The sequence below is a fragment of the Odocoileus virginianus genome, chromosome 12, assembly GCF_023699985.2.
Source record: "Odocoileus virginianus isolate 20LAN1187 ecotype Illinois chromosome 12, Ovbor_1.2, whole genome shotgun sequence".
Taxonomy (NCBI): Eukaryota; Metazoa; Chordata; class Mammalia; order Artiodactyla; family Cervidae; genus Odocoileus; species Odocoileus virginianus.
The window spans coordinates 65,508,725-65,533,692 of NC_069685.1; the positions used below are offsets into that span (position 1 = coordinate 65,508,725).

The 24,968-nt window shown below is 48.1% G+C and overlaps 1 protein-coding gene across 1 annotated transcript in view; it reads left to right on the top strand.

The window, feature by feature from the left end:
* Nucleotides 1–243: 243 nt before the first annotated feature.
* The window catches only part of LIMK2 (LIM domain kinase 2), a 52,615-nt gene continuing 27,890 nt past the window's right edge, over nt 244–24,968 (top strand). Inside the window, exons 1-2 of the mRNA XM_020871638.2 lie at nt 244–396; nt 13,063–13,162. Coding sequence (XP_020727297.1) covers nt 381–396; nt 13,063–13,162 — 116 coding nt within the window. The 5' untranslated portion in view covers nt 244–380. The remainder of the gene's footprint in view (nt 397–13,062; nt 13,163–24,968) is intronic.

Sequence of the window (24,968 nt, forward strand, 5' to 3'; positions counted from 1 at the left end):
TTGAGATAGTCAAACTTTACGCTCTAGCCCTCTGTTTTCTTCATCCCTAAAATGGGTAGAGGGTCCTCTGAGTTGAGATCTCAGGCCTGCTCAGAATTGCCCTCACCAGTTCGGGCACCCAAGGCGGGCGCCTCTAGCGCTAGGGGGCGCTAGGGCCGCCACAGAGCCCGAGGCAAGGGGGCGGGGCCTGGCCTCGGCTGGGCGGGGCGTCGGCGGGCGGGCCCCCGTGCCAGGTGCGGGTTTGGTCCTCCCCGGGCGCCGTAGGCGGCGTAACCCGCTCGAGCCCGGGGCTGAGGTCCTCCCGCGCCTGAGGCGGCGGCGGGAGCTTCGCGGAGCTGGTGTGGCAGCGGTCTCTTCCTCCTCATCGCGCCTCCGGGTCCATGGCGGCGCAGGCGGGTAAGAAAGGGCCGCGCCGTTCTGTTCTGGGCTCGGAGCGCCTGAGGGGAGCTGGCGACCTCTCGGGGGTTTCTGGTGGTCCCCGCTCCTCAGAGGGGTAGTTTGGTGAGTGAGCTCAGCCCTCCTCGAAGACTCAGAGGTTGTGGGGGGCGGGGAAGAGGGCTCGCGAGAAGCGGGGGGCTAGCGGAGAGGGTCGGTTTCTCGCGAGCTGAGGTCCCTGAGCGGGGGAATGCCGGGGAGCATCTTTTTCTGTGGCCCTGGCGGCTGCAGGTCCCCAAATTAAAACTGTGGAAGCTGAGGAGCCCGGGTTTCCTTGCAGTGAGGCGTTTGAGAGAACACGGAGAGTACGGGAACCTCAGCGTTTGGGCCAGGAGGGAATGGAGAGTTACCCCGGGTAATGGGTTTTCTGTGGAAAGTTGCGGAGAGTATGGCTTTCCCCATGGGATCCAAGGCTTCTGGCGGGTATGTTGCGGTCGGTCTCCTGGAGGTTGGGGTTCTTTGCAGGAAGTAAGCAGTGTGGGTTCCTTGGGGGTTTAGGCAGCGATTGAGGGTAGGGAGAGAGTGCATCTTTCTGGGGCAAGTAGGCTCTGCGCGCCCCCCCCCCCCCCCCGCCCCCGGGCCCTCTCGGGGGCCCCTCTGAGATCACAGAGGAATGTGGGCCAACACCTCCTAAAAGGAAGTATCCAAGGTGAAGGGTAGCTTCAGGGTTAAGTTGGTGGGGCCTGCAGTCCCCTCCCCATCACCTCACACCACCCTGCAGCTTCCTGCCCTCCTTGTCTGTCCCCCAGCACCAGGACCTTACTGTTTCCCAGCCACCTGTGTGGGTGGCCCAGCCTCTAGGTCGACCAGGGTCAGCATCCAGAAGCTTTCTAGAGCTGGCAGGAGGGAATAGTGGAGGAGGGAGACTGTCCTGGATATCTGCCCCCGCTTCCTGGCTTTCAGCCTGTGGACAGTCACTTCCTCCATCCTGAATACAAGGAGCAGGCCATCAATGGGTCACTTCCTCACCATGGGAGCATGGCATTTTCCCCTTATTCTTGATAATAGGCTTCTGGAGAAAGAGGACTAGGGGTAGACGTGCTGCCTATCCCTTCCTGTTTTACTTTTTTTTTTTAGCTTTCAGAGTTTCTTTATCTCAAATGATTTCTAATTTTTTTTCTAACCTCTAGGTAATGTCGGTTCCCTGTCTTGAACCTTGATTCTCAGAAACTTGTGAAAGATCTTAGAGTGCAGTAATGTTTATTGGCTCTTTCTCTGAAGGAACTGAAAAGCTGTCTGGAGGTGGTTCTTTCTCTGAAGGAACCGAAAAGCTGTCTGGAGGTATTAGTGCCTCTGGATGCATTAGTTTGTACATTCTTCCATAAAAATATTTATTGGATACTTCTGGACCACGCATTTAGCCAAGCACTGAGAAGTATAAAGATAAACAAAACAGACACAGTTCTTACCTTTGTGGTGCTTACACTCCTAGAGATGAACAGTAAATAAATGAGGTGACAATTGAGATAAATGCCATAATAACTGAGGTGAGCAATTGAGATAATTGCAGTAAGATTGCACCAGGGGCAAGGGGAGTGGATAGGGAATACATTCCTTTAAAAAGCAAGTTTATACTGAGCCCTGAAGATAAGTAGAAGTTAGTCCAGCTAAGAAAGGGCAAAGAACTTTCCAGGCAGAGGGAACATAAAAAGGCCCCGAGGCAGGAGGGCATGTGGTACCTTTGAAGAGCTATGAGAAGGTCAATATGGCTGTTTTCTGGAAGAGGAGACTAAGGTTCAGAAATTGCTTATTCAAGTTTCCAAAGCCAAGTAAATGGCAGTGGTCAGAATTCATATTTTCTAGCTTCAAATTTGGTGCATCATCTTCTCTATATCACAAACACTAGAATGAAGTTGCCTATGGAGTCAGAGAAGGAAGTAGGACTTAAACTTTTACTTGTTATATCTGAACTGTGTTCTAAGACAACTCAGATTCCTGTGTAACAGGAGAATCAGCAACAAAGAAATCAGATATTTGCTGAGTACCTGTGATGTCTAAGGCACTGAGCTGGGTCCAAGTGTTAACAGATGCTAGAGATAATGCAGCTCTCCTCATTTTACATGTAAAGAAACTGAGGCTCAGGGAGAAAGATGGATTTGTCTAGGGTCACTCAACTAGTGGTAGAGCCAGGACTAACCTTTGACCTGTCCGGTGCTCTTTCCAATAGCCCAAAGTCCTTGAGGTGTACAGGGTCTGGCACACAGTAGGCCCTTAGTAAGTATTTGTGGAAATGAATAATATGTGATTTGTGCCTTTGAGAAATTCACTATTTAGAGTAATTAAGGAAAAAATAAACAAATCAAGGCAAGCTATTATGAGTCCTGTAGGTGATAACATTTTGTGTGTGTGTATTAGTCGCTCAGTCATGTCCAACTCTTTGTGACCCCATGGACTGTAGCCTTCTAGGCTCCTCTGTCTATGGGATTTCCCAGCAAGAATACTGGAGTGAATAGCCATTCCCTTCTCCAGGGGATCTTTCTGACCCAGGGATGGAACCTACATCTCCTACATTGGAGGCAGATTCTTTTATCATCTGAACCACCAGGGAAGCTTTCAAGTGATAACACTAGGGAATTTCAAAGGTGAAGGAGAACTTTATTCATTCATTCATCCCACAAATATATATTAAATTCCTATTGTATACCAAACACTTCTAGGCCTGGGGGATTCAGCACAGAGCAAGATAGATCAAATCCCTTCCCTCCTGAAGTGCATGTTCTGGTGGTGAGAGATAGACAGTAAGAATGAATATCATATGTCAGGGGTAAATGCTCTGAAGAGAAATGAAGTATGATGAGGGCATAGGTGCAATGGGAAGTCACGGGAACCTCTGTGGTTAATGCCATCTGAGCAGAGAAATGAAGCATATCTGGGGGAAGAAGATTTTAGACAAGGAATACAAGAAAATGAGCAAAGACCGTGAGCCAGGTATGTGCTTGGCATGTTTGAAGAACAGCACGGTGTCCAGAGTGGCTACCGGATTTGTTCGGGGAATATTTGAGGGTAAGATTTGAGAAATCTTAGGTAGGTTAAAGAAAGGGGGATGGAATTTAGCAGGTTGATATCCTGGTAAGGGAGAAACTGTGGGAGTACAATTGCAAAGGCTGGTGAGTTTCAAGATCTTCACAAGGGGTGGTGACTTGATATGTATGGTGGAGACAAAGATTGGAAGGCGTGGGAGCCGTAGGAAGTGGAATGTAAGGCTGAGAAGGTGTGTGAAGCTAGACTGTGGAGGGTTTAATGCCAGGCTTGTAGAATTTTTTGGTCTGCAGTAGAGACTGTATGTTTAGTGGCATGATGTGGGTATTTTATGTTTAGACTATCAATCTGTTTCTGGTGGGCACGATGGATTGGACAAGGGTGAGGAAGAGCACCAGTCTGGAGTAGGGTACTTTGGGCCCTAAGCTGAGCTTGTTAGTGATAGGAATGGGGAAGGAGGCACCAACCAGAGGAAATGCCTTTTGTCATGGTCAGGGCAGGGTGACACGAATGGCCCTGGATATGGGATGGAGGGAGCAAGGTAGGGTCTAAGAAGACCACAAGGTTTTAAAGCTGAATAGAAACCCATGATAGAATAGAAACCCAACTGTTAGGCTTTCCACATTCCTGGTGGGTTGTCTGTCTTTTCTGGAGGCTGGGCTGGTTTCTAGTCCAGGCCTGGCTTCTGATGAGTGCAAACTGAGGCAGGGAGCTCAGGCTCAGGCATACTAGGGAGGGGTGGGATGCACCCCCAGGTATCACTTTGGAGTTTCAGTGAGAGCACGGGGAACTGTACAAGTCTCTTACAAGTCTGTTCTTTCCCATTTTTGACCTTTCTTTATACAGTAGCAAGAATTAGACTCTGTTACCTATTCATTCACATCCAACAGTAGCTAAACATGAAACCATTGCTTGATTCTATTAAAATAAATCTTGAACATCCATCCTAGGATTCTGTTTGGTTAGATCTTTCTAGCCATGATTTATTTTTCCAGGAAAGAAAGTCTAGAACGTAGTTAAAGACACAGACTTTGGAGCTAGCAGACCTTGTGGTCTAATTCCAGCTCTAACACTTGCTAATGGACCATTTCCAGTAAAATGGAAACAATACTAGGCTTATTTCATGGAATCCTTATTTTTGATTTTTAGTTTTTATTGACTCAAGTCATGTCCAACTCTTTGAGACCCCATGGACTATATCCCGCCACACTCCTCTGTCCGTGGGATTCTCCAGGCAAGAATACTGGAGTGGGTTGCCGTTTCCTTCTCCAGGGGATTTTTCCAACCATGTTCGTTTAGTTCGTGCTTGCATAGTGCTTAGAACACTGCCTGACACATAATAAGGATTCGAAGTAGTTCTTCCCTGCCATTGACAATGGGTTGAGAATGACCATCCAAGAGTGTATGATTGGTTAACCAGATTCACCAATTTGTAGCCCTTCCCGCAGATAAGAAAATGCCCACTCATTCACAGCTAAGTAAACTTGTTGGGAGTGAGAACCTGAGTGCCCCAAAGCTACAGGAACCACCTGTCTAGTTTGTGTCTCTACCAAATATCTTACTCCTCTACCAAGCTTGCCCTGCCCCCAGCACCTGGTTTGTCCCTCTTTGAGGTATGTTATTTTTGTGCATATCCTTGCCCCTTATATTCACGAAGGGCCCCAGAAGTTTGTGGCCTACTTTGTGTCTTGCATGTGGGCACATAGAAAACATTTGCTGAATTTGTTTTGAAAACCTCCCCTTCAGATTTTAGAGGCCAGTGGTTTTTTTGTTGTTGTTTTTTGTTTTTGGCTTCATGGCATACAGGATCTTGGTTCTCCCACCAGGAATTGAACCTGTGTCCCCTGCAGTGGAAATGTGGAGTCTTAACCACTGGACTGCCAGGGAAGTCCTGAGGCTAGTGTGTTTAATAGCTCAAACTTTTCCTGAGCCAACTGCCTAGGTATGCAGGAAAGAAGGAAGGAAAGCTACTCATAATTCAGTTGCCAACTAAGTGCCAGGCACTGTGGGAGGTATTTTCATGTAATGTATTTCTCTTAATTCTCTTGGTAATGCTGTAAGGTGGATGATATTATCCTCTTTTTAAAGATTAAGAGACAAGGGAGGTGAAATAGGTGAAGAGGGTTAAGAGGTACAAACCTCCAGTTATAAAAAGCCACAGGGATGTAATATACAGCATAAGGAATATGGTCAATAACATTGTAGTAACTTTGTACAGAAACAGGTGGTTACTGAAGTTAGTGTGGTGATCGTTTCGTAATGTACACAGACATCAAATCACTATACAGTACACCCGGAACTAACATAATGTATATCAACTATATTTCAATTTAAAATCTTAACTGTTAGGAACTGGGGGAGAAAGTTATTTGTTTACTTTCTTAGAAAAAAGTTTAAGACACAGGATCTGAGAGGTTAAATAATTTGCACAAGGACACAGAGTCAGGTTTCAAACCGAGGTCTAATTCCAGTTCTTCTGCTTAACCCTTACAAATGTTTCCCAATAAACTAAAGAAGGGCAGAAGGGAACAACAGCAGGAAAAAAACCTGAGATTCCTGTGTCTGTGCCTTGACCTGAAAAATGAGAGGCCCCTGGTTTGGTGTCATAGACTCTCAGTAGGAATAATCTGATTGCTCCTTTTATGAAGAATCTAAGGTCCAGAAAAGTCCATAAACATCTTTAAAAATCATCCAGTCTTTCTTCCTTAGACACTCCCTTTGGTATATTTGGGGAGCTAGTGAGGAGGAAAATCCTTTGGTATGCAGAGAAGAGTATCTACTGGAACATAAATCATTATTGTTAGTCTTGTTGGTAGTCACGTCATTGAAATGTGATATTTTTTTCTCTTGGCTGTTTCCTACCAGTTGCTGCCCTGCCCCTTGGCTTCCTGCTTTATCCCTGAACAAATCAGATTTCTATACCTGACCTGTCAACTCCCAGGGGGCACAGCAGTCACCATACTTGTTTTGTGCTGCACTGAATTGGCTGGGTTTTGTTCCTGGTTCTCATTGTCTAGTGGAACATGAGAAGCACCAAAGATTTTTTTTCTCAAGTGAAAAGGATAGAATCTGTACATGTTGGTTCAGGTCAGGCTTTATGGTTTCATGAGCTTTCAGCGCTTGGGAATTTCTCACCACTTTGAAGTCAGAAAAGGACTAGTTTGCAGAAACCCAACTCTTAGATCAAGATTAAGGTAAATGTTAGTGTCTTATGGGAAATGCATTGGCTCTGAGTTGGGGTGGTAGGCTGAGCCTTCCACAGAGTAACTGTAGCTTTGAGCAAGTCTCAGCTTGTTTGAGGCTGCCTAGAGTCATGAAAATGCAACAGGTGTGGTGGTCTCAGAACTTGGGTTTGAGCCTTTCTCATGGTTTGACAACTCAGTTATCCTCTGATCCCATTTATGTTTCAGAAAAATGAAAGGGTTAGGTTTGAATAGATGATTTTTAGCCTTACCATCCTGGTACCCTTGTGCCTGCCCCAGTAGAGTCACAGGTTGTTTGAGGGTCACATCACCAATTATTAAGTTGGGAGAGAGAAGCCATGTATAAGCTGAATATATTTTATACTGTTTTTCCAAAGATCCTGAAGATGAGAAACTTCCTAACGAGCCATTTATTACAATTATCACCTTGTCTGCATCGCACATTTAGCACTTCTTAAAAGCAAGAAATCCCAGTAATAACCGTGAAGGCATCAGTCAGTTCAATTCAGTTGCTCAGTCATGTCCGACTCTGCGACCCCATGGACTGCAGCACACCAGGCCTCCCTGTCCATCACCAGCTCCTGGAGCTTGCTCAAACTCATGTCCATTGAGTTGGTGATACCATCCATCCATCTCATCCCCTTCTCCTCCTGCCTTCGAATCTTAATCTGTGGAGGCATAGTTTTTTGATTATTAAACACCTAAAAAGGGCTCTGTATTGTTCAGAGTTGCTGAGGGCATTTACATAGCCAGGCTCCCTTTTCTAGACTCTTGACAATCAGTAGGCACCGTTAAGTCTGCAAACAGGATCTGTAAACACAGTCAAGGGAGAGGTGAACAGCCTGGTACAATGAGCTCTTTTCTTAGAGGAAGACTTTCCAAGGCAGACAGCACTCTAGATCGGTCTTTCACTGGGCCTCACCAAAATCTCCAAGTCTTTGTATTACTACATTTCTCTTCCTTTTCCTAGAGTGAAGGTTGTAAGGGAGAATCACTGACTTTTAAGGCTGTAAGCATGCGGAAAAGGCCAATAGTATTTTTCTGAAGAAAGTCCAGGCTTGGGAGGCTGAAGGTTCTGAGGGAATTGCCTAGGCCAGTTACAGTGTGACAGACCAGGACATCTTCATGTGACTTTACCTGGAGTTAGTCCCAAGGATACATTCCAGGTGACTCATCACTGCTGACTGTTGGAGCTTATCTTTGGAAATTACCTCTATAGCTGGCTGCTGGGTCCAGTTTTTCAGTTGGATTTGCCACATAAAGGAGTATCCATTTGGCACCCACCTTTAGGCTAGGCCCTGGAGATCTGAAGATGATCAAGATATAGTCTTTGCCCCTTAGAGCTGGAGCCAGTAATGAAGAGAGGGCGGTACTGAAGGAGGCAGAAACATTATGAACTGAAATTACAGAACAAATGGTATTAAGCAGGTATTTGACAAAGTGAAACAAACACTTCCTACCTTTAGGGGACCATGAAGGGAAGATGGACGTCTGATGAAGGGGGCAGAAAAGGTGGGTAAACAGTAGCCTAAACACCCAGAGTAACTAGAGTTGTGAGCGTTTGGATGCAGGAATATAAATGCGTGTGACATTAATAAAAAATAGATCAAGATGTGACTAGAACATTCCTTTGTAAGGGGTGTTAAAAGATAAAGGTTCTTTAGGGCCACCTAGTCGAGGGCCATTTCTTCCTTTTTCTTCTTTAATTTATTTCTTTATTTTTGGCTGTGGCTGAATCTTCATTACTGTGAGCAGAGACTCTTCTTTATTGCAGTGTTCTGGCTTATCATGTTGTGGAACATGGGCTCTGGAGCATACACGCTTCAGTAGTTTTGGTACATGGGCTTAGTTGCCCCACAGCATGTGGTATCTTCCCGGACCAGGGATCGACCCCATGTTCTCTGCGTTGGCAGGCAGTTTCTTAACCACTGTACCACCAGGGAAGTCCTCCTTTCAATAAATGTTTGTTGAGGGATTGCAGTAGGCCAAGGAGCTGACAATAGCCAGCTTTAGTGTGTGCGAGGAGAAGGCAATGGCACCCCACTCCAGTACTCTTGCCTGGAAAATCCCATGGACAGAGGAGCCGGGTGGGCTGCCACCTATGGGGTCACGAAGAGTCGGACACGACTGAAGCGACTTAGCAGCAGCAGCAGCGTGTGTGAGGAGCTTGTGTTGCTGCCTTAGGAGCTTTGCGCAGATCTGCCTGCCATCCCAGCTTGCACAGTTATCCTTTCCTCTCTTTGGCCTGGTTAATTTCTCTTCATCCTTTAGAGCTCAACTTGGAAATTACTTCCTTAGGGAATATGTTCTTGTGTGCCCTACCCAACACCATTTGCTCCGTTATATAAACTTGATATCTCCTTCCTATGACTTGCCACAATTATAATTAAAATAGTTATGTTAATGTTTAATATATGCTCTATGTTTAATCTCTTTCTTGTGTGCTGCTTTTTTCCGACCGAGCACAGTTAGATACATAGTTGGCATGCAATAAATATTTGCTGAAAGAATGACTGAAGCGTGTCCATTGAATTTAGCAATAAGCAGTCACTGTTGATCTTGGTGAGGCAGTTTCAGAGAAATGGTGGGGGTGGAAGTCAAATTGCAGTGGATTGTATGGTAAATAGGAAGTGTGGAAATGAAGGCAGTGTAGTATGTGTAGACAGCTTCTTTTTAAGTTGAAGTATAGTTGACTTACAGTGTTGTATTGGTTTTTGGGTTTTACTGGATATTGAATATGTTTCCCCATGGTTTACAGTAGGACCTTGTTGTTTATCTGTTTTGTATATAGTAGTTTATATCTGCTAATCCCAAACTCCTAATTTATCCCTCCCTGTCCTTTCCCCTTTGGTACTTAAATTTGTTTTCTTTCTTTCTTTTTTTTTTAAAGTCTTAATTGAATTTGTTACAGTATTGCTTGTGTTTTATGTTTTGTTTTTTTGGCCCTGAGGCATGTGGGAATTTAGCTCCTGACCAGGGATCAAACCCACACCCCCTGCATTGGAAGGTGAAGTCTTAACCACTGGACTGCCAGGGAAGGGGAAAGTGAAGTGAAAGTCAATCAGTCATGTCCGATTCTTTGCGACCCCATGGACTGTACAGTCCATGGAATTCTCCTGGCCAGAATACTGGAGTGGGTAACTGTTCCCTTCTCCTGGGGATCTTCCCAACCCAGGGATTGAACCCAGGTCTCTTGCATTGCAGGCGGATTCTTTACCAGCTGAGCCACCAAGGAATCCCTTTTTTTTTTAAATGATGCAGTAACTTGTTCTTGGTCCATGTTTGTTTATATACGGTTGTGCAGGCTTGTTCTGGTTGTGGCGAGTGAGGGCTGCTCTCTGCGGTAGTGCACGGGCTTCTCATTGCAGTGGCTTCTGTCTTGCAGAGCTCGGGCTCTAGGCACTCAGGCTTTAGTTGTGGCTCATGGGCTTAGTTGCTCCATGGCATGTGGGGATCTTCCTGGACCAGGGATCGAATCCCAGTCCCTTGCATTGGCAGGTGAGTCTTATCCACTGTACCACCAGGGAAGTCCCATAAGTTTATTTTCTATTAGACAGCTTTTAATACATATGGCTATGAAGTGGAGAAGCAAGGGTGGTAGCTAGAGGAGAAAGCGGGCTCCAGATTTGTTTTGAATGGGAAAGGCTTGAACTTCTTTAAACGGCAGTTGGAAGGAGCAGTGGAACAGGGGGTGGTGGAGACTGTCTTCTGAGAGGTGTGATGGGGTGGAGTCCAGACCAGAGCACAGTGCTCAGCAGTTGAGTTCTGTAGACACTGGGGCATCTGGGTGAGTCAGCTAAGAGTGCAGTACAGCAGGAAACGGAGCCAAAGGACTGGCCTCAGGGTGGGGGAGTGGCCGTGCTGAAGGACACGGAGACTGTTCAAAGGTGGAATCCGGTGGATGTGAGAGGAGGAAGTTGAGGTGGGGATCTTGATCCTTGCGCCCCTAATGTCTAGTGCGGAAAGCTCAGACGGTAAAGCGTCTGCCTACAATGCGGGCGACCCGGGTTTGATCCCTGGGTCAGGAAGATCCCCTGGAAAAAGAAATGGCAACCCACTCCAGTATTCTTGTCTGGAAAATCCCATGGATTGAGGAGCCTGGTAGGCTACAGCCCCTGGGGTCGCAAAGAGTCGGACACGACTGAGCGACTTCACTTTCACTTTCAATGTCTAGTACAGAGCATGTGTTAACTGTGTGTTTAATGGCTTTGAGTTTCTCAAGACTGGAGAGCACCACAGGCTCTGGAGGGTATGGACATAGCAAGTTAGTTTGAATATCTTCATAGTGGAAAGTCCTGATTCTTCTTGAATTTTGCAAACAGCCAGAGGTCACTCAGAGCCAAGACAGATTGTTGAGTAAGTCGATGGTTAGTTCAGAGCCTGTTCCTTGTGGGTTAAAAAGTTAAAGCAAGAAAAAGGTGTGGCTTAAAATAACGAGACTTGCTGGGGGTGAGACGCGGCAGTCTTAACAGGCCTTTCATGTAAGAGCTCTCAAAACATTTCATGCCAGTACCTACAGAACTGGGAAGACTCATTTTGATGTCTGTGCTCACTAAAAACCCTGTCACTAAACCACTGTTTCACCCATAATCTGGTTGGAGGGAGTGTCTCAGACGTTTCTGCCTCAGAGTTTGTGAGGTTGTTGGTGCACTGTGTGAGCACTACCACCCTCAAAACACAAAGGCTTCTCCCCCTTGAAAGTCTAAGAAGTTTAGATCCAGGAGGTGATGCGTGCATAGGAGAGGAGCGGGTAGGCTGAGGCATTAAAACCTTCTGCCAGCTTGTTCAACTCTTCTCTATGCTGGGAGGACAGCTGCCGGTGCCCTGGCTGCCCCAGAAGGCCGCCAAGCAGTCTTGAAGTGTGTGGAGCCGTGCATTGTCTATTCATGGCCCCTGTGCCTGTAAACCAGGGTCCGGTGCCTGTCACTGTGCCTGTGGCAGTCTGGAGTTACCCAAAGAGAACAAAGCTGCACACACAGGCGCACAACAGAGTCTTGTAACAACCCTGTCCCATTTCCTAGGGCTGAGTCAGGTACCACAACTTGATCTCAGCTGCCGGCTTTATTTCACGAAGTTAGCATCTGAACCACCCCAGGAGCATTGTGTTCTATCCCTTTTGGAGGGACATGGACGGACTCTGTGCTATGGCCCATACTCATCTCTGAGCCCACACAGCCCTTCCCCATCCTTTTTCAGCCTTTAGTAAACTTTCCCTGTCTTCCAAGGCTCAACTTCCCCTGCAGACACTTTCCTGGCTCCCCTGAGCAGAATGAGCAGAAACTAGAAAAAGCACAGGCTGTAGAGTGGGCCAGACCTGAGCTGGGATGCTAATGCTGATGCTTGAGTTTTCACCCCCAGCCCCAGGTTTCAGTCCCTTCACCATTAAATGAATATAATAATACCTGTCTCATGGTATCGTTTTGAGAATTGAGATTGGGTCTGTGAAAGAACCTAGCACAGTTCTTGGCAAGTAGGAGGCATTCATGAAATCTTTGTTCTTTTCCTACTGTACTGGTAATTTCTTTCTCTGAACTAAGTACTTTGCTGTGAAATAACATCTCAGTAAAAAAAAAAAAATTACAACATGGAAGAATTTTTTTTTCCAGCGCATTTCCTCTTCCAGGAGCAAGGTGATTTATCCAACAGCCTCCAGGGTAGAGCTTGGACTGACGGGTCCAGAGAAAAGACCCGTGATGCTGATTGAATGAATGAGCTCCTGGACGAAGTGGTGGGAAATCAGCACAACTAGGGCATTTGAGGAGAAGGACAAGGCTGCAACGTGTGTAACCTAGAGAGTAGACCTTTCTGGGTGCTGGCTAGGGACCGTTATAGGAAAGGTCGACCCGAAAAGAGAGAGACTTGTTCATTTCTTGTACTCAGGACTGTAAGTATGGGCTGAAAGGAAGGAAAAGGCAGGTTTTGTTTCATTAAAAAAAAAAAAGGAACAACCAGAATCGGCTTTTAAAATATTTATTGGTTGCCTCAGGTCTTTTGTTGCTGCACTTAGACTTTCACCAGTCACAGCGCGCAGGGGCTACTCTCGGGAGCACAGGCTCTAGGCACACCGCAGTCAGAGCGCAGGGGCTCAGTAGTTGTGGCACAAGGGCTTCGTTGGAATCTTCCTGGACCAGAGGTCGAACCTGGGCCCCATGCATTGGCAGCGCATTCCTATGCACTGTACCACCAGGGGAGTGCCAGAACCATTTTTTTAAAAGTTGAACAACACTACTTTTGAGGCCATGGAGTCCCTGTCCCTGGGGAGATGAGCAGCTGATGATCCCTGCTCAGCAGGGATCTTGTAGAGGAGGGAACGTGCGTGTATCAGAGCATCACTCAGCCCTTCCAACACCAGAGTCTGTTAACTCCATATTCTTCTAGAAGGTAGGGATCCTGCCCCCGTACTCCCTGCTTCTTCAGCCTCTGAACCCCTTGGTTCTGTGTGCAGGTGAAGATGCCTGGAGGTGTCACGGCTGTGGAGACCACGTTGCTCCCAACCAGAGGTTGTACAGGACCGTCAGCGAAGCCTGGCACACCTCCTGCTTCCGGTAAGTGAGTCCATTTGCCTGTCTTCACCAATACACTGTGGGCCAGGCACTGGCCTTCATCCTCTGGAAGATACAGAACAAGCTTCTGATTTGAGAGTTTCCATTTTGAGGGGTGGTGTTCAAGGGGCAGAGAGGGAGGTGCCCAGGAAGTGCACATGAGCAGAGGTCAGGTGGGGCCCCCTGACGCCAGATGGAACTGGAAGAATGGCACGCAGGCCAGGTAGGCCAGAGGTGGGAGGTTTGGGGATGGGAGGAGCCCTTTTCAGGGTGTCCCGGCACCCTCACCTGCCAGATGAGGAGACAGAATGAGAACACGCGGTTTCCCACGCCTGCACTTCTGATTACACAGGTGCTTTGAGGGCTGTTGGCAGAGCCAGCTCTTCTTTGCCCCAGGATGCCTCCCTAGCTTCCTGCTTTTTGTTATTCACTCTGTTATATCAGTGGCTCTTAGATGATTGTTTGGAGGCAGCTTGGTTTTTTGGAAACAGCACAGCCTTTAATGTCAGATCTGTTCCTGCTGTCTGAGACTCAGTTTCCTCATCAGGAAAATACAGATGTTAATCATCTCTCTCACAGACTTGTTGAGATCTAATGAAGTCAAATATGCCAAGGGCCCAGCCCTTGGTAGGTACCCACTGAATGGCTGGAATCCTCGAGAGTAGGAGCTTGTCTTTGTATAATGCAGAGCGTAGCCCAGCGCCTGGCCCGCAGTCATTCTTCACCGGGAGGCTGGGTGGGCATTTGTGGCCCTCGTCGTCTGAAGCGGCAGGGCTGTGCTCATGATGGAGAATTTGACAGAGTGCAGACAGGCAGCACGTGCTGTAAATTCCAGCTCCCACACAAAGCAAAGCATCCCCTGTGCTGATAGCAAGTTATTTAATTGACCTTTGAGCACTTGCCTCCACCCAGGGAACTATGTGAGGGGTTGGCCTGGAGGGCTCTGGCCTCTGGAGGAGTTGGAACACTTTCCTGCCCTTTCAGCTCTAACTCAGAGCTCGCCAGTCTTCGCTGTGCATCTGATTGCCTTGGTTACTCCTCTTATCCCCGGGGAAGTTGATTCTACTTCTGTTTTGCTTCTTTGGTAAGATAGGAGCAGAGTGTCAGAGCTGTAGGGGCCTCTGGCTGCCCTTTCATTTTACAGCTCAGCTAAACCAGCAGCATCAGAGCCCTGTGAGTTCCCAGGCTGGAACTCTCCTCGGCCTCTGACCCACATGGTCATGTTTGTTCCTGCCATTTTCCTATTTGTATGGATATCTTCTATCCAAAATAAGCAAGAATGGCTAGAAAAGCTATAGGAGAATTGCTGGATTCTCCTATAACTAGAAGCACCACTTCCTGAATGATACAGCCGCTTTATATCACAGACTCGAGGCCCAAAACCAGAAAGACAAAAATTACATGGACAGGCCATGGATGAAATGAGCTGGCTCTAGAACTGCAGTCTTGGGTCACTAGTAGGTCTGGTGGGATGCTAGTTTGTTCGCGTGCACTGTGTGTGTGAGAGACAGACACAAGTACATGCTCATGAGGAAGTAAGGCACGTTTTCCTGGTGGCAGAGCACAGGCTGTGGAGGAGACTGTTCAAATCCTGGCTTTGCAGTTTATTAACTGGCCGTCAGTGACTTCCCTGAGCTTCAGGCACCTCGTCTGTAAAATGGGGAAAAGAATAGTTCTCGTCTCACAAGGTTGTTCAGGAGGATTAAATATGACCCGTAAAAAGTCCCTGGCATAGCACCTGACACATAGAAAACCATTAATAATCAGTAGTTGTCATTAAGTGTTATATTGAGTGTGTGTCTATATTCCCCTACGTGCACATGAGTATTTTAACTTTGAACCACCCTGGCACAGTTAAACCAATGTCATGCCTGTGGGGGAAGCAGAGTATTTCAGTTCAGTCTCCCATTTGCAGCTTTCTCACGGGCAGAGTCTTTCTGATCTTGCTCTACTGATGGGGCATGTCTCCTGCCTCCTGAGCTTTCCCATGGAGACTGGATGGCGTGGGACCCTCAGGCGGAGCCTGGCTGTTTGCCCTGGGGAGACTGGCTGCTCTGGAGTCAATGTGTTGCTGCTGTTCAGTCGCTCAGTCATGTCCGACTCTTTGTGACCCTCTGGACAGCAGCATGCCAGCCTTCCCTGTCCTCCGCTGTCTTCCGGAGTTTGCGCAAACTTATGTCCGTTGAGTCGGTGATGCCATCCAACCATCTCATCCTTTCTTGCCCCTCTTCTCCCACCTTGAGTCTTTCCCTGCATCAGGGTCTTTTCCAGTGAGTCGGCTCTTCACATCAGAGGGCCAAAGTATTAGAGCTTCAGCCTCAGTCCCTCCAGTGAATATTCAGGGTTGATTTCCTTTAGGATTGACTGCTTTGATCTTGCTAATTTGACTTTGCCCCAAATTGGACGAATATCTTCAGGGCTTGGAAGGACTGCATTTTCTCTCTGACTCTGGAAGTGACCTTGGTTATGAGGAGCACAAGGCCTCAGCCTGACCGGTCTTAAAAGGTCTCTTCCACCCCAGCTGATCTGATTTCAGAGTTTGGGTTCAGAGGAGCCAGGGTCAAGTCTGCTAGAAGCAGGACCCTCCCTTCAACCTACCCAAAGGAATCCATTCTTTCTGACTCCCATCCCAGCTGGGCTCCAGTTACAATAAAGGAAATGACTTTTCTTCTCCCCTTCCCCCACACCTTTGTTTTCCTAGTCACAGGGTGGGGCTGGATATTGAATGGAGAAATTGCTGGAGTTTAGCCCAAACTCCTCCCCTGGCCTTCTTACACCAGCCCATCCCCTGTCTGCAGCCACATCCGTAATCTTGCCTCTGATAGGGCCTTCCGCCAGATTCTCAGGTTCCCCGGACTAAAGGAAACCACTTGAGGCTGGGAACCACGGCTGTACAGTGGAGGCCAGCTGACCAACCTGGAAGTCCGGAATTGTGCTGGTGCTGGTGGGCGCCTGGCCAGGATCCCCGTGGTCTCTGGACGCTTGGTGACCACCCTTCCCGCTTCCTCTCCTCAGCCTTTGCAGTGGGCCCATTTGGACTCTTTAAGTTCCTCCAACCTTCCTTCTCCATGAGCAGTTCTGTTGGTTCTAGAGCTGGCGCCCTTCTCTCTGAAGCTTTCTGGAAAACTGACCCCCTCTTGGTGGGGAGGAAAGCATCTGGGCCACACATTGTTTGTTGTTGTTGTTTAGTCGATAATGCTGTGTCTGACTCTCTGATCCCGTGGATTATGGCAAGCCAAGCTTCCCTGTCCTTCAGTGTCTCCCAGAGATTGTGATGCCATCCAACCATCTCATCCTCTGTTGTCCCCTTCTCCTCCTGCCCTCAATCTTTCCCAGCATCAGGGTCTTTTCCAGTGAGTCAGCTCTTCCCATCAGGTGACCAGTGTATTGGAGCTTCAGCTTCAGCCTCAGTCTTTTCAATGAATATTCAGGGTTGATTTCCTTTAGGATTGACTGGCTTCATGTCCTTGCTGTCCAAGGGACTCTCAAGAGTCTTCTCCAGCACCACAATTCGAAAGCATCCATTTTTTGGCACTCATTGTTTGTAGCTGAGGTTAAAACAAGAAGCTTTGAATGGTGACCTGGCCTCTTGGCATGTTTGCAAAGCAGGTGACGGGTTTTCTGAAGACTGCCCTTTTCACCCTTGTCAGAGACGTTTGGCCAAGGAGGAGGGAAAAGCTGCCTCTGTTGGTCTTCATGGCCCTGACCTAGAACTCTGCTGTTCTGATCTGACATCATTTTCAGAGGGAAACGCCGTGCCCCTTCCCCGCCATGAGGTTCCTACGAACTTTCAGGGCCTTCTTCCTCAGGATTGTGAAGAGCTTTCTCTTTCGAGAAGTGTTTTCTAAAGGCAGAGCTCTGGAAAAGGGATGCTGCAGATAGAAAGCTGTCGTTGCCTCATCAAGCTGCAGACCATTTCCTCTAAATTTGTGACTCCAGGAAAGGCTGGTGAAGAAATCACAGACATAGCCACCGAGAGTGTGGTGTAATGGGCTGGCTGACAGCAGAGGGTTTTCTGCAGTGCTGAGAGCACCCACACCCCCATCCACACAAGCTCAGTAGCTTGATAATTAGAGTAACAGGTGTCATTTATCGAGTGCTCAGTCTGCATCAGACACTGTCCTAAGCACTTCACGTACATTATCTCATTTAATTCCCACAGTACCCTAATAATGGTGGTGCTGGTCTTACCTATTTTACCAGTATAGGGAAGTGGAGCTTACTTGCCCACAATCACAGAGCTAGTAGCTGGCATAGCTGGGATCTGAACTGAGGTGTCCTGCCTCCTCACTTACCAGAGTCTTTGCGTTCCTGACTGGGGCAGTCATTTAAGCTCCCTGAGGCTAGGTTTCCTCTTCTGTAACGTCAAGGTGAAAAGAGACCACATTGAAGGACCTCAAAGGCTTCACTCTAGTGTCAACAGAAAGGGCTGTTAAACGGCTCCAGGTGTGGGAGTCGGTGGAGCAACCCTGCCCCCTGCTGTTGTACTGTTGGTGCTGCCGCCAAGTTTACCCACTCAAGTCCTTGATGCCTGTTCATCGTTTGTCCAGTTTATCTCTAAGGAAATAGTCCGCAGCAGGTCGTTAAGGCGGGCTGTCAGCGGCCTGGGGCCTTCCCCACTGGGAAGGGAAAGGGCAAACACCGGCCGCCTTCTGTGGACAGAGGGGCTCTGCTGCTGGTATGTAGCAGAACTGTGTGTCCTTCACTGTGCGCCTTAATCCTGCTCTGTTCTCTGGAAAGAGGAGACTAAGATCCCATAGAAGCCCTGCAGCTTCTATCGGGCTATTGGGGCAGAGATGGAGAGGGGTTGTGGGGAGCCAGGGATGGACGACTGATATTTACTAAGCATTGTATTGGGATTTTCACTTAGATTATCTGATTGAATCGGTTTCATTTAGATTGTCTTCCAGTAATCCTGCAACTCCATTTTATTCTAAAACAGGAAGGCCCAGAAAGGATAGATAACTTGCTCAGGGTCACACAGAGCTGACATCTGAATTCGGGTCTCTCTGGCTCTGGGGCGGGGGCGGGGGTGGTCTTCTTTCCACTGTGACTTCCACAAAGGAACAGTAGACCTGGATTTGAGCTTTAACTGAGCCAGACCAGCTGTGTAACTGTGGACCAGTTCCTGCTAGATGAGCCTCATTTTCTTATCTCTAAGATGTGGTGAAAGCTACCCACCTCATGAAGTCACTGTGAGCATCACAGACGCAGTGGATCAGAGAGCACTGAGGACGTCAGGATGGGGCAATGTGAAGGGCCAGGGCAAGTCTGTGGCCCTTGGTTCTGACTTCACTCGGAGCATCATCTGCTGATTGAAAGCGTGCAGTTGGCTGCTGTTGGGGATACAGATTTCACTTTTTGGCCTGGTCTCCTAGCTTGAGGCGTTCTTAATAGTGGGCTCTAGTCTGGCTTCCACTGTGTCTCTTCCCTGGAACGTTCCCTTGCTCCAGAGGCCAGCGCCACCAGTCTGTCTGCCAGCCACTCTTCAGTCCATCTTGTCTGGCCTTCTGAGCTGTGCTGGAGGTGGAAACAGGAACCAGAGTTTGCAGTTAGGCTGCTTGAGTTTCCATCCCAGTGCCTCTTGAGTCGCTGCCTTCATCTTCCTTTGCCACAGTTTCCTCCTCTATAAAAGAGTGGATTGGTTCCCATCTCAAAAGGTCATTCATTGTGCAGACTAAATTTGATCATGCATTCAGAGCACTCAGCACTGTGCCTGGCCGTAGTCAGCACTTAATAGGTGTTAGCGTTGATTGTTGGTGTCTCAGTCACTCTGGAAGCGGCCCCTTCCGTTGGCTTCCCTGAGTTTCCCCGATCTCTCTGGTCATTCTGGCTTGTTCACCTGTCTCTATCCAGCTCTGAAATGTTGCCGCCCCTCCGGGCGCTCTGTTGCCTCCCTGGGCAGCCTCATCCACCCCTGCGGCTCCTGTTGTCCTGCACACACTGGTGACCGTATACTCCACACACCGATGAGACCAGTACCAGTCCAGACCTTCCCACCGAGTTCTCGACTAGCTGTCCTTCTGTCAACCTCACATGTCCCTTTGGATGTCTTGTGGGCATCTCAGACCCCGCTGGACCCTCAATCTTCTCCCCCTAACTGACTTCTTTTCCATCGTTACCTGTCCCATTGAATGGTGCCACCATCCGCCCACTGCCCAAGCCACAGCCCAGGTATCCTTCACCTCTTGTCATCCGCATATCCAAGTCTGTCAGTTTTATTAATATCTCTTGGAATAGTAACATAATAGCTTTAAATGCCTCCACTTCTTTCCATTGCTCCTGTCACCGCTGTATTCTGGGTTACCACCATCCCACACCTGATGACCACAGTAGACTTCTAAGTGTCCATAGTCACTCTGCACCCCCAGTCCATTCTCCACAGAGCAACCAGAGTGGGTGACCACATCGCATTCTGTTTTCTCTCTGCCTTGTACACTTCAGCAACTTCCTAGCGTTCTTAGATACAGGCCACAGCCCTTTCAGGCGCCTGTAGAACCCCCTGTGACCTGGCCTCGCCCCACAGCGTCTGTTCCCCCTGCTTCAGCCTTGCCGCTCTTCACAGGTCCACAACTTGCCCTTCTTTCTTCTGAAGGGACTTTGTTCCTGCTGTTTGCTCTGCCTGGAATGCCTCCTCACCCTCTTTTGGCCTAATTAACACCTGCTCATCCTTCAGATCTCTACCTGGATGAGGAACAGATTCTCAGGGAAGTCGCTGTAGAATAAGTCATGGCCCCTGTTTCACAGACCTTTCCCTTTGAAGACTTTTTGTGGGTTTAAGCTCGCATTTTTTTTTTTTAAGCTTGCATTTTTATTCATTTGATCATCGCCTTAATGACATCCTCAGATCTATACTCTCCTAGCATAACTTGGTCGGGGACCACAGGGCTTTTTGCCTGTCATGTGTCACCACTGAGGTCATGTTGGCATGGGAGGGGTCGTTGTTGAATGAATTGCCGGGGGGAGGCCAAGAGATGTGATGTAAGGGAGGCCTTTCCTTGCCCTTCCTTCCCCACACCCTTCCCTCGGCAGCCATTGTGGCTGCAGTTACTGTAAACGGCAATGAGTGATTGGATCTGAATGTTGGGTTACTTGGGACAGCTGCCTGCACCTGTCGAGGTGAGAAGTTAAAGATTTGTCTTCTGTTCCCGAAGGAGCCAGAGAGGCTGGCCCAGGAGTCCTCCTGTCCAGTGGCGGGTCTTGACCTGTCCTTCTGTATAGGTACAGTCCAGACAGGAGCAAGCCCTAGAGAGAGAAAGAGCTCAGCTACTCTGGCCCAAACTGGTTATGAACTGCCCTGAAATCTGCCAAATCCCAGTTCTAATTGTAAGTTTAAAATTTTATTTGCTTTTTTAAACTTTTAGAAATCTTTGAAAGATGGCATTAGCTAAAGATGACCATTGAGTATAAAGTAGCCGGGGGGAAAGTATCTTTGACTTGTGGGTAAATCATGGTGGGGAGATTGTGGATGGTTGGGCGATTCCCCAAGAACTTGGAGGTGAAGTTTGTCCTGTGGGAGCTAGAGTGGTTGGGTCCGTGTGGAACGGGAGCAGTCTTGTGTGGTAGTTAAGAAAGACTCTAGAACCAGATTGCTTGGAGGCGAATCCTGGTCCTGCCGTCTACTAGCTGCGCACCTTGAGCAGTTACTTAGCTCTCTGTGCGTTGTTTCCTCATCTGTGAAATGGAGACAGTTGCCTACTGCCTGCCTCCTGGTGTTACTGTGGGAGTGAATGAGTGAAGCCCTGTGTGGCCCTGGTGGGACCAGGGCTTGCAGAGCGAGCACTTGTCACTGTTATCTGCTTGTTGGTAGCTGCCAGGGAGCCAGATATCTCCCAGGGCTGAATCGGTTTGTGAATTGGCGACGCTTGCTCCTTGAAAGAAAAGCTATGACCAACCTAGGCAGTATATTAAAAAGCAGAAACATGACTTTGCCAACAAAGGTCCATCTAGTCAAAGCTATGGTTTTTCCAGTAGTCATGTATGGATATGAGAGTTGGACTATAAAGAAAGCTGAGCACTGAAGAATTGATGCTTTTGAACTGTGGTGTTGGAGAAGACTCTTGAGAGTCCCTTGGACTGCAAGGTGATCCAACCGTCCATCCTAAAGGAAATCAGTCCTGGGTGTTCATTGGAAGGACTGATGCTGAAGCTGAAACTCCAATACTTTGGCCACCTAATGCGAAGAGCTGACTCATTTGAAAAGACCTGATGCTGGGAAAGATTGAAGGTGGGAGGAGAAGGGGACGCCAGAGGATGAGATGGTTGGATCGCATCACTGACTCAATGGACATGAGTTTGAGTAGGTTCCAGGAGTTGGCGGTGGACAGGGAGGCCTGGCCTGCTGCAGTCCATGGGGCCGCGAAGAGTTGGACATGACTGACTGAACTGAACATACCTAAAGAAGTAATGATTTTTTCTCAGTTAAAATTAGTTTAAAAACTAGTAGAAGCCTTCCCTGGTGGCTCAGTGATAAATAGTCCACCTGCCAGTGCAGAAGACATGGATTCGATCCCTGGTCCAGGAAGATCCCACATGCCACGGAATGGCTAAGCCCATGCACCACAACTATTGAATCTGTGCTTTAGAGCCTGTGAGCTGCAACTACTGAAGCCCACACTCCCCAGTGCCTGTGCTCCACAAGAGAAGACACTGTGATGACAGACCCTCGCGCCACCACGAGATAGTAGCCTCCACTCTCTGTAACTAGAGAAAAGCCTGCTCAGCAACAGAGACAACCAAAATAAATAATTTTTTAAAAAAAAAGAAAAGTCAGTAGAATAATGAGTGTCCAGCAATGAAACAAAAAGTGAAAAGTCAGGCAAAACTAGAAGTATGTCCACATAGAGAAACCGAATGTGGGTTTAGTCACCAGAAGGGCCGCCTTTGCTGCAGGTGGGGCTGGTTTGGTTAGCTCACAGCTCCCAGAATGATATTTCTCTCCATGACTCTTCACTTCCCTTTATCTTAGGTTCATGCTCACATTGCAGCCTTTTGATGCCTAATTCAGCTTCCTGGGATTTTTTTTTTTTTTTTTTTTTTTTTTCGGCCACATGGCATGTGGAATACTAATTTCTCAACCAGGAATCGAACCCTCACCCTTACAGTGAAAGTGCAGTATCTTATCATTGGACCATGAGGGAAGTCCCTAAACGGACTTTAAAAAAAGTAAATAAAAGGACCACCTCGATGGAGACCTGGCCTGAGGATGAAGCTGTGCTCTGCTGTTGGTGAACACTAGCTGGCCAGCAGGCTTCAGTGGATGTACACGCAGCCAGCTGTGGGCTTGAGACAAATGCCAGTAGTGGGAGAGGAACTGGCAGCTCAGGACCGGCACTCCCTTTGTATTTCAGTCTTCCTGTTCTCTTCATTGAGAGCCTCTGCTTGCTTAACGCCTCTGATGACTCCTCTTGCCCATGGGTGACCTGGCTCTTGGTGGTCTGGCCTGCCCGCCCCCCCCCCCATCATCCCAGCCTCCCGCTGCTCGCCCATCATATGTGCCTGGTGCGGCGGTGGATGGGCCTGCTCTGTTCCGCCTCAGTGCTTTTGCATATGTTGTTCCTTCAGCTGGAATGCCTCTTGTCTGCCTGGCGATCAGCCTGTTAGATGCTGCCAATCCCTCGTGGAGGGGCCTCCCCACACGCGCCCGCTCTCCTCCCCACCAATCTCTGTTATTCTCCTTGTATAACCTCAGTCATGGCTCCGTGAGTATTTGTTTACATGTCTAGCATCACTCCCCGAGCATGAAATTCTCTCAGTCTGGAGCTGCATCCAGTTCATCTTTGTAGCCCAGAGCTCGGCAGAGTGCTAAGAACACAGCAGGCCCTTGGGGTTTGTCGGGCAAACCATGTTTTTTCCAACGACCACCTTTCTCTTTTGACTCTTGGATAAAGCCTGTCCAGTACACATCATCACCATCTCTTCGCTCTGCAGTATTCTCCCAGGTGAGATTGCTTTTTCTGACATGGGGGCATGGAATAAGACCCCCATCTGTAAGTCATTCTGGAGTCTAACGCCAACAGTGCTGCAGCCTTGAGGGATGGCATGCCTTCTGCACAGCCCAGCCCATGGTGTTAGAACCCCTCCTCATTTGGGCACTGCTGGAAGAGTGCTAACAGGCTCTCTTTCTCCACCCTCCTCCCCTTGACCAGGAAAAACCTCCCAGTACCTCAGGCCGGATTATCCGAGTGATTTTCTATGTGTCAGTCACCTTCTGGTCCTGCCTTACCCAGTTAGTGATCCTGGTTAGATCAGGAGGGGCTCTGTCTGCTCCTGTCAGTAGCACTGATTCTTGAAGCAGCACCGGCTATTTTTGTTTTTTAAATATTTATTTATTTGACTGAGCCAGGTCTTAGTTGGGGCATGTGGGCTCTTTAATTGTAGCATGTGTGATCTAGTTCCCTGACCAGGGATCAAACCCGGGCCCCCTGCATTGGGAGCATGGAGTCTTAGCCTCTGGACCACCAGGGAAGTCCCTGGTTTTGTTTTTGTCAGCCCTTGTGCTTTGCTTTGTTAACTTGTTTCAGTTCCAGAGGTGGCCTTCTCATGAGATGACCCTGTATTCTGGAGTCACCTTCCTCCACTGTACCTTGAGCAACACTGCAGTGTCACTGAGGACAAGAGAGAGGCAGCTACGGTGGGTTCCAGATGAGTAAGAACAGCGCCAGGAGGGGGGCGTCCCCAGTGAGCCAAGGCTTCACATGATGTCAGCCACCAAACCTTTCTTTACTCAGAGTTGCATCCAGAACAAGCAGATGAACAGACGGCCTGTAGCTGTTTCCTCACTCATAGCAAGGGGGTGCTAGTCATCTGTCCTGCCTGCCTCAGGTTTTGTGTGATAACAGGAGGGAATCAAGGGGAGGAGCACGCAGGAGAGGGGAAAGCTGTGGTTTCAGCCTTCAGTCTGCGTCGGAAACACTGCGGCTTACGCAGAATGCAGTTCTTGGGCTCACTCAGCAGTTCTTACTACATCCGCCTGGAGTGGGCTCAGGAATCTTCATCTTTAACAAGCTGCCCAGGGGTGTCTGATGCCGTTCTTTTAACCACGGTTTCAGAAACACCGCTATAAATCAAAGAACAAGTATAAAATAGTTATTCGAGGCAACTTTAGTGCCTTGGACCTGGAATCCAAAGTCTTGGGTAAAATCCCAGCTCTGCCCATTCCTAAACCTGTGACCTTGAATGACCTTCTCTTTGAGCTTCCGTTCTTCGTAAGTACAAAGGAGACGATACTCTTGGACCTGGAATCCAAAGTCTTGGGTAAAATCCCAGCTCTGCCCATTCCTAAACCTGTGACCTTGAATGACCTTCTCTTTGAGTTCCAGTTTTTCATCTGTAAAATGGAGCTATTACGTACCAACCTCACGGGTATGAGAATTAAATGAAAATGTTCATGTCAGCAAGCCCACCTCAGTAAAGGGCTCATGGAATTCAGTCAGTGTTTTACAGAAAGGGAGCCAAATGTCCACTACTTCTGGAACGTGGTGTTATGTTAACAAACACAAGACAAAAGACAGTCCTTGGCACCCAGCTTAATCAGATGGCACAGAAGTCTGAATAGAACCTGAGAGATAGAGTCCAGTCCCTTGAAATTCAGAAGGGAGGATGGAAAGCCCAAGGTATACAAGGGTACCCAGTCACATGAAATGTGTTTAGATGTTCAGATGGAAAAATTATTTCCCAATATACTGAAGAAAGAAAGGCGGGGGTGGGGCGACCTTATAGGTGTAGCAACAAAACCACTGTTAGTAACTTTTGGGAAACTGTTTAGAATGGGATAATCCCCCCGGGTATAATTGCTTGTTACTGTATA